The following is a 9,929-nucleotide window of genomic DNA, read 5'->3' as shown; positions in this document are numbered from 1 at the left end:
CTTCGTCGGCATTGGCATTGCACTGTGGTTCACAGAAACAGAGAGATACAGAGAGAAATTTCAAAGCAAATTTTTAGTTAAAACAAGAATATCTACTTCCTTTGAATTTGTTAAGTAAATTGTCGATTATTAAAGATTTATTCGACAACTGAAGTAAATTAGCTATAGTTAACCAAAAAAATGTGTGTAACTTGAAATTACAATTTAATTGGAAATATAAATTATTAAAATTAATACATTTTTGAAAATATATACATATTTCTATATTTCTAATTGATTTCAGCCTTATGGAAACCGGCTCAATATTTTCTTTCCTGTGTCGTTCAAATCTTTGCTCAAATAATATTATTAAATTTAATGTTTAGTTTACTATAAGTTTTTTTATTAAACGACAATTTTTATTGGAGAATTTCTCTACTTCATTATGGCAATTAAGAGAAAAGGGACAGAAAATTTCTGTTCTTGTGAGACCACTGTGCTGTGGCATCTTATCCTCGTGTCGCATCGTGTGTTGCCTTCGTCCTGTATGAGCCATCTGGCCCAGCAGCGGCAGCAGCAGCCCCACCAACAGCAGAAGCAGCAGCAGCATCAGCGGCAGAGCTAGAAAACCGAAAACTTAAACTGGTCCAGAGTTCCCAGTGCTACTGCACGGGGCAACGGCTGCTGTTCACGCAACAGCAAAGCGCGTAAAATATATAAATTTTCATCAACATTTGTGTGTGACTCTCTCTCTCTCTCTCCTTCCCTCTTCCGCACTCTTTGCGCCACCAACAACATCAACAACAACAAAAAGAGGAAAGAAGAAGCAAAAAAAAAAAAAAAACGGTTCGGTTCAGTTACGCGCAAGATTTCAACACAAAATTGTAGCACAGTTTACGGCGGCAAGCGCGGGCGTGCGCAACGTAACGAAATATAAAGAAAGCAAGAAAAAAAAACACGCAAAAAAAACTAAAAACCAAAAAAAAAAAAAAAAATGTTGCAGAGAATCACACAAAATTAATCAAATTTCAAATTTGAACAGGAAATAGAAACGAAATTGTATCAATAAAAATGAGCAAATAGCTTGGATAAGAAAATTGTACAAAAATAATAAAAAAATTGCAAAACAAAAAAAAATAAAATAAAAACAAAACAGCCAAAAAAGGAATCAAATACTGTTTTTCTTTTCTTCTTCTTGTGTTATTTTTTTTTTTGTTTTTTGGTGTGTGTTAATCTTGCCGCCGTTCTAGCCGCGTGCGCGTCCGTGTGCGTGTGTGTGTGTGTGTGAGTGAGTGCTTTGTCAATAAGTGTGTGTGTGTGAGTGTTTTTTGTATATTTTTTTGTTTGTTTTAAACGTGCCAAAACAAAAAAACACACGGCAAACAAAATAAAGAGAATTAATTAATCAAAAATAAGAAGATATATAAAAAAAATAAATACATATTTATAGTAATATAATAATTAAAATGTAAAAACAGCACAGAAAAGCCTTCTGTTTTTGTTTTTTGTTTTTTGGAATTCTACGTCAAACGAAACGCACAAAACGCAACGCATAATTCTAAAATAAAAACCAACAACAAAACAAAGCAGCAAATCTTTAGCAACAAAACCAAAAAACCAAAAAAAAACCAAAACCGTAATGTAAATATTACTTATTTCCATTCTAATTTTCCCCCTCTTTAACCCACAAATTTCATTCGAAATAAGACCAGTTGTGTGTGTGTGTCTGTGTTACAGTAAAAAAGTGCAGCATACTTTGCAGCGCCTACCGATCATTTGAGCCAAAAAGGGATTATCTAATCTATTTACTATTTCCTTGACACAATTTCACATATAAATTATCAGAAATGTTGCAAAAACAGAACAGAAGAACAAAAAGGTCAAAAGAAAAAAAGAAAAATTAAAACGATACACACACATACGCTCACATACGTACATAAATCCATGTAAAGCTGTTGCCTGGCCCCCTAAAATGGCTGCCGCCTTTGCTGATGCTGATGCTTCTGCTTGTGCTGCTGCTGCTGCTGCTTCTGCTGGTTCTGCTGTTGGCAGCGTGGTAAGCAGCGCGCAAGAAGTTGAGGTTATGTCTGCGCCGTGAAATGTGCTTCACCTACCAGCAAACCATGTCCTTGGCATCTTAGCCGTGCGCCCTCTTTTTCCATTTGGCTGGGCGTGCCGGCAGCAGCACCAGAATAGCCGAAGAGCAGAGAAAAATGTTAAAACCAATGGCAATGGTAAAGGCAAAAGCAGCCAAAAGCAACCAGCAACATCTTTTGTTTGCCACACTCACACACACACACCATACTACCCTGTCTGTCCTTGCTTCTGTAAATGACCTAGCCCTATTTTTGGTCATACTTTTATTATTTGCCTATAGAAACAAGAAGCTCTTTTTGCTGCCACAATTTATCTAATCTAAACTGACTTTCTTTTTATTTTGCCCAGCAACCTATTGGAAATTTATCTATTATGATATATATTTCTTAAGAAGTTTTTAAATTTTTTATTGAATAAATCATACAAATTGATTTAAACTTTTTCATTTAATTTTATAATTTACTGATGTTTGAGATTATAATGAGAAATAGTTTTTTGGACTGTTTGGATGGTCTAAGATACACTAGATAAAGAAGGCAGACTAAGAAGTAGATTCAATTTTTTTGTCCAAAAACATTTTTCTAGATACTATTTAAAATATTCTCCAAATATTTCTGTTTTTGGCCATTAACTCAGCTTGTAATCATTGGAGAGTTCCGAAAATTCTGCGTTTGTTTCTTTAATCAACATTATGTTTAATATTGTTGCTCTTACTTAATTTACGCCGTGAAAAGAAGACAAAATTCTGAATTGTGAAGTTGTGATAAATTCAGTTTTGATATTTAGGAATTAATGCAAGTATTTTATTCACAAACATTTTGAGAAATTATAGAAACTTTCTTATGAAAAACCATAAAAAAATCTGCATTTACGAACTCTTTAATCTATTCTAAATGTGTAATTAAAAATAAAAATAACCAAAATGAATTTTGCATCTCATTAAGAAATATTTATGAAATAGACTTTAATTCAAGTTTTTAGTTAGTCTTACTTCAAAGAATCCTAAAACAGTCTTTAATCTTATGAGAATTCTAATAACGCCTGAGGGTATGCAAAACAAAACTGACCTGAGCACTGAAGACATAATGTGATCATTGTATCTTTTAGGTTCTGTTTGTTTTTGTGCTTTTCTGACTGTCTTCGAGCTGGTTAAGACCCATTTGATTTCATAATTTCATTTTGTTGCAATTGTAAAACTAACAGAAATATTGTTTTGCCTTCTTTTTGCAGTTAACGATAACACCAACAGCCAAAACGGTTCAACTATTCTAAATCTATTATATGATAAGAAAAATAGCATAATGATCATAATGATCATGCGGAATGTAGACTAAGCCACTATTTACACCAAATGAAGAAAATGTTAAGCAGTCCGCTGTTGCCCCAACTGCTTCGAATTGAGCAGCAACAGCAACAAAAGGCGAAACAAATGTTGAAGCAACTTTGATGCCGTTGAATTGTAGATATTTCTTAAGACAGCAGTTAAAGGTTGAAGTTGGCATTTGGATTGGATACGATTGGATTGATATCCTCCGCCATTTGGTGCCGTTTTTGGGCTCTAAGCAATGCAAGCGAATAGCAGTCGATCCACATTAAGCGCACAATCCTCGGGCACACCGTCAGCCTCAACGATATCCTCATCCCAGGGCAAGGTGAGTAACGATAACAAAAAATCTAAAATAAAAAAAAAAAACACAAAAACGAAAAAAAAAAACAAATAATGAGATGTTTCCCTGCTGTATGCCAATATTCCCTTAAGGTTGCCTGGTACAGAGAGACCCTTTGAAGTGTGTATCTGTGTGAATCTGTTTGAGTGTATATCTGTGTGTGTGTATCTTTATTTGTGTGTGTGTGTATGTGTGTGTGCGCTCCTCAATTATGCAACAAACATAAACGATAGTCCCAAAAGCATGCTCTCTTGTACTTATAGGCTGCATTTGCTTCAGGCAGCTTTCAACTCCCAGCTTTAGGCTCCCCATTGGCCTTTCAAACGGACCTCCAACCAGTTCGGAAGGTGGGTGACGATAAGATGAGGCGAAGAGGAGTATTTCATAATTTATGCTTTAAATTTTTTAAACTGAGCATTCTATTCCTATTCCTATTCCTATTCCTATTCCTATTCCTATTCCTATTCCTATTCCTATTCCTATTCCTATTCCTATTCCTATTCCTATTCCTATTCCTATTCCTATTCCTATTCCTATTCCTATTCCTATTCCTATTCCTATTCCTATTCCTATTCCTATTCCTATTCCTATTCCTATTCCTATTCCTATTCCTATTCCTATTCCTATTCCTATTCCTATTCCTATTCCTATTCTGTTTCAATTAATTGAGTTTGTTGCTGCTGTGAACTATTTTCAACCCATTCACATTTACCATTTGCCATTTAGTAGCAATCATTTGCCATTTCTCAATTGCATTTGGAGTCATCGTCGCGACTTTTATGCTATCGTTTTTAATTAAACATTCCCGTTTTTGGCTACTCGGGACACAAGCAAATAGTATTTGTATCTATACAAGTGTTGTTGTTGGGTCTGACTATGAACAAGAGCAACAACAACAACAACAGCAACAGCAGCACCAATAACATCAGCAACTATAGCAGCAGAAACACCAACAACAACAACAACATTTCGGAAAATACTTCATTTCGCTTTCAGTTATTCTTTCTTTTCGATGGGCGACACGCCCCCGCCCATCACCAAACTGTTTGTGTGTTGTGTCGGTGTGTGTGTGGGCGTTGGTGTTGAGGGCGTAGCAAGGCCTTGCCCATCACATTTTGAAGTTTTCTATGCGTGTGTGTGTTTGCTTCTGTCAGTGTGAGTGCGCGTGTGAATAAGTCATAAAAAAGACCAGTAAAAATCTCCGTTTGTCATTATTGTCATGATACACACACACATACACACGCACTCACAGACATACCCATACAAATTCTTGCTTGCATGCTGAAATGGTGGCATCAAAAAAGCCGGCAACGGTTTTTCTTGTTCTTTTGCTCGACAAAACGCCTGCAATGCTGCTATATAGTTGAAGGGGACACACACACACACACACTCACACACATAATACACGAAAATGTAAAAGGAAAAGAAAAAGGTTACTTCGTGTCTGTTTTTCGCAGATACAATACTTAGGTTAAGTAGTTATGACTCTGCTAAAAACTGCTTTAAACCAGATGATAGCATTAAGCGGTTTAAATTCGGTTGATTCGACTCTCCGAAGGTTGTCCTTATCATGAGATTGGATTCCAAACAAACAACAGGCTTGAAACTCTGTCTTTTTAGTTTTCAATTAGTTTACCGGGCCAACTGATTGTAGTTCTTGGAAACCAATAAGGTTGTGTATTGCGAATATGAGCCATCGATCGTAATCGAGGATGCTAGACAAGAAAGTTGCATTCGTTTTATCCTTGCTTAATCTAATGAAATATCAGATCACTTCTGTAGAATGCCAATTAAGAAATGGCTGATCAAATCTCGTATACCCCTTTCACATTCGATTCTCACAGGGTATACAATTTGATAGCTAGCTCTTAAAAGTATGCAATGGAATGAATAGAAATTGCAGTTCGCTTAGGCTTTCTTTGTCTAAGGATTCGTAGTCATATACACATAGGCACACACACTCACACAATCACATAGATAACTACGTATATAAATCATGATAGCTGCCTATATCTTTCATTTATGTTGCGTGAAATTGATGTGTAATTTTTGGTTACTTTTACACCTAAAAGAAAGGAAATATTATTGAAGCAAGAGAATGAAAAGTATAAAACATTTTGGTTCATTAAATCACAAAACACTCGTCCAAGTGCTTGTGTGTGTGTGTGTGTGTGTGTGTCAGTGCGGTGGATTACATTGCGCATGTGCTGGCTTCTCCTTCTCCTTTCTTCCACTCTTGCCCTCCTCGCCTTTCTATCCCACTGGCATGTGGCCAAAAGACATATGCTATGATGATGGCCACTGATTGCCGATGACAACAAATTTGAGTTTCAGCTGGCAAACTTTTTTAAACTCAAAAAATAAAAAAAAAAGCTAAGAAAAGAAAGAGCAAAAAATTTCATAAAATAAATGAAAATGAAAGCCAATCAAATGGGTGAGAAGTTGACTTAACCTTTTCACAGCATCTCATCACTCTTAACCTCCCCGTCCCCTCCCCCCACCTCTTTTACTATCTCTCGCGTTGTGTTTCTCTTTCTATCTATATCTCACTCTCTCCCTCTTTCTCTCTCTCTCTGCCTCTATCTCTTTTTGTCTTATTAGCCAACCAACCAGTTCCGCTAACGCCAATGTCAGCGTCAACTGTCTCTTCTTGTCAGCATGTGTATGGGTGTATGGGTGTTGGTGTGTGTGTGTGTGTGTGTGGGTGTATGTGAGCATGGGTGTGCGTGTGTGTGTGTATGCCATTTAAAACAATATCCAGAGATTTGTTTTGCCATTTATATGTCAAAAATGACAAGTCAAGTGTTTTGTTCTTGTTTTTGTTGCTATTGCCGCTTTGTCATTAGCAGCCAAGCGAACATGAAACAAAACAGATTGTTGATAAAAAAAAGTTCTTGGAACTTTAAATACCCTATGAATTCACAAAAGCTTAACCTTTGATGCCTCATTTGTATATGGAGTCTGCTGATCCTGAATCTTAATAATTCTTAATTAATCAATAAAATACTTACTTATTGCTCTGCTATGGTTATACTATAAAATCCAATATAAAAAGTTATCAAATGTCTTAACAAATGAATACTGGGGTAAATTGGCACCCTAAAGTATGCAATACATCGCCTGAGGTTTCATTTTTATACCCTTGCAAAAAGGGTATATTAATTTTGGTCAGAAGTGTGCAACGCATAGAACGAAGCATCTCCGACCATACAAAGTATATATATTCTTGATCAGCACGACGAGACGAGTTCAACTAGCCATGTCCGTCCGTCCGTCCGTCCGTCCGTCCGTCCGTCCGTCCGTCCGTCCGTCCGTCCGTCCGTCCGTCCGTCCGTCCGTCCGTCTGGATCAACGCAAACTCCTCCTAGACCGTAAGAGCTACAGAGCTGAAATTTTGCACGTAGGCTTGTATATACTGCAGGCGTTGTATATCTCGGATTCAGCCGGATCGGACCACTATATCATATAGCTCCCATACAAACCCCAAAGTCACGAACAGTGACTTTTCTCAATAACTTCGTTATTTTCTATGCTATTATCGTGAAACTAAATATTAGAGAGTTTACTACGCCTATAAGCGACTATGCCAAATTTGATCAAGATCGGGTGACTATATAATATAGCTCCCATACAAACGGCCAAGTCACGAACAGTGACTTTCTCAATACCTTCGTTATTTTCTGAGCTATTGTCGTGAAACTTAATATTAGAGAGTTTACTACGCCTATAAGCGACTATGCCAAATTTGATCAAGATCGGGTGACTATATAATATAGCTCCCATACAAACGGCCAAGTCACGAACAGTGACTTTCTCAATACCTTCGTTATTTTCTGAGCTATTGTCGTGAAACTTAATATTAGAGAGTTTACTACGCCTATAATCGACTATGCCAAATTTGATCAAGATCAGGTGACTATATCATATAGCTCCCATAGGAACGATCGGTGGAAAACAGTTACTTTGATCAATATCTTCGTTATTTCCTATGATTGCAGGCCTTTCTTTCTCAAGCTTAAGCCTTTTTAGATAAAACGTTCTTCCACATTGATGGCTAATAGGTAAGGATAGAGTTACCAAAAAAGTTGCAAGGGTATACAAACTTTGACGCGGTCGAAGTTAGCCCCGGCCCTCTGGTTTATTTAGATATTTCGTTTTTGGAATATTGTTTATTGGAATTTTTAAGCCTAAATTTAAAAAAAGGTGTTCTTCACTTAGCTAGCTTAAATGAATTTAGATTCAAACTTTCTGGAGAAGTCATTGAGGAGATAAACCTTAAAAATTTGTCTGGGCGATTGTTGGTTGAGTTCTATAAAGAAAGATATTAATGACTAAAGATTATAACTACTAAGTTTAGAGTACTAAATATAACTTACTATGTGAGGAAATTATATTTTCTAATTGTCTTAACCTCTTTTTACTCACAAAAGTATGCTATGGCATATTTGGAGATTTGTATTGCACGCTGTGTTCGCTGCGTTTTCTCTTCTCTCTCTCTCTCTATCTGAGAACTTTTTGATTAGATTTGATATTGTTTGGTTTGTCGGTTATTACCCGTAACATGATTCAGTTTAGGGAATTTTAAAAAAACAACTAAACAAAAAAAAAAAAAAAGAAAGAGAAAGAGAGAGAGAGAACAACAGCAAAAGAAAACAAAACAAGAAAAGGCTGGAAAAAATGAGGGATAACAAAGAAGATAAAAAAAAAGGGAGAAAAGTTGTCGCCTGCTTTTCTGTCTCTTTCGCTGTACGCTCGGTATGAGTTTTCTCAGTATGTGAATGTGTGTGTGTGTGTGGGTGTGGGTGTGAGTATGAATGTGGGTAGGGCTTGTGTCTATGTCTATATCTATATGTCTATGTGTGAAATGAGCTTCAAGTAGAACGGCAACAACAGCATCAACAACAACAACAGCAACAACAAGAACAACTGACAAGGACGCTCATATGAAAACAAACGCATAATTTAAGCGTAATTGCTGTCATTTTTCATTCGAGTGCGAGTGCGAGTGCCAGTGCCAGTGCCAGTGCCAGTGCCATGTTGGGGCAAAGGCATCGTCTAACGGGGCTGCTGGAGGGCAATAAGGGCTGGCAAGGGAAGGCCAAGTAGAAATAACAACAGCAACAATAACAGCATCAGGAGCATCAACAGCAACAGCAACAGCAACAGCAGCAAGTCCACCAACAGGGACCAGGACGGACTGTCTGTTCATGTGTCCCAGTTTGTCTATGCCGCCAGTTGTCCTCGTCTGTGTGTATGTGGGATTGTGTGCTGAGTGCCTGCATCCGGCGTTGAAGCGCCAATAATTATGCAGCTTAGGTTCTCTTTTTTTTCTCGTTTTTTCTTTGCTTTTTCTCATATCTATCCAGCTCTCTATCTGACTTTCTAGTCTGCTTCTTTTTCGTTTTGTCTCTTCTTGTCTTTCCGTTTCTCATTAGTTCTCCTTTAGCTTTAACCAATAAGTAGAAAATTCAACATAACCAATTTACCATTAACCGTTATAACAACCGGCACATCATCATGCTCCTTAAAGTATTCAATAGACAGTCATCAAAATTACTTAGGTCCTAGCATCAAGCAATATTTTTAGGCAATTTTCTAACAACTAGTTTAAGCATTTAGTTTGCTTCAGCTTATTTGTTGCAATAGTTTATATTGACTGTTGATTTAAAAATTCAAACAACTACATTGACACCATCAATTTGTGGCTCTCTCTTTCCACTCTTTGGCATGGCTTGGCTCAGCTTTAGGTTAGCAATTTCCGTTTGAAAATAAATTTGCTGTGCATACTTTTAGGCTGCCATTTTTGTTTTATTTAAATTATGTATGACAAAACATAAGAATTTCATAAATTGAATAATAGATAATGTGTGTGTGTGTGTGTTTTTGATTTTCATCATATTTTCTATGATTTTTATTTTCATTTAAATTCGCTGTTAAAAACAAACAAAAAAACAATAAAGAATAAGAGTTAAGGCATTTGGCATAGAAATTATATATATATAGAACATATGTATATATGTATATGTGTATAAATACTTATGTGTTGACTTGATATACCCCGTTTTTGTCCATTGGCTAATGGGTATTCAAAATTAGCTGCGAGTGGCAAAAATATTGTTTCGCGCGGCTTCTTTCAAATGTCGGGTTATGTCCTTTCCTTTTGTTGCTCCTTGTTGTTAAGTGTGT

The 9,929-nt window shown here is 36.5% G+C and overlaps 1 protein-coding gene across 6 annotated transcripts in view; it reads left to right on the top strand.

Moving 5' to 3' along the window:
• Nucleotides 1-643: 643 nt before the first annotated feature.
• The window catches only part of sdt (stardust), a 59,472-nt gene continuing 50,186 nt past the window's right edge, over nucleotides 644-9,929 (top strand). For 2 of the 6 annotated variants that reach the window (XM_068283632.1, XM_068283631.1), the window contains exons 1-2: nucleotides 644-1,620; nucleotides 3,307-3,728. In XM_068283632.1, coding sequence (XP_068139733.1) covers nucleotides 3,642-3,728 — 87 coding nt within the window. In that variant the 5' untranslated portion in view covers nucleotides 644-1,620; nucleotides 3,307-3,641. The remainder of the gene's footprint in view (nucleotides 1,621-3,306; nucleotides 3,729-9,929) is intronic. The other 4 variants (XM_068283641.1, XM_068283635.1, XM_068283634.1 and 1 more) reach the window with 3 other exon arrangements.

Source organism: Drosophila tropicalis, unplaced genomic scaffold (genome assembly GCF_018151085.1).
Source record: "Drosophila tropicalis isolate 14030-0801.00 unplaced genomic scaffold, ASM1815108v1 contig_158, whole genome shotgun sequence".
Classification (NCBI taxonomy): Eukaryota; Metazoa; Arthropoda; class Insecta; order Diptera; family Drosophilidae; genus Drosophila; species Drosophila tropicalis.
Note: the sequence above shows the minus strand (reverse complement) of the source record. Positions and strands in the feature narration are given on the sequence as shown.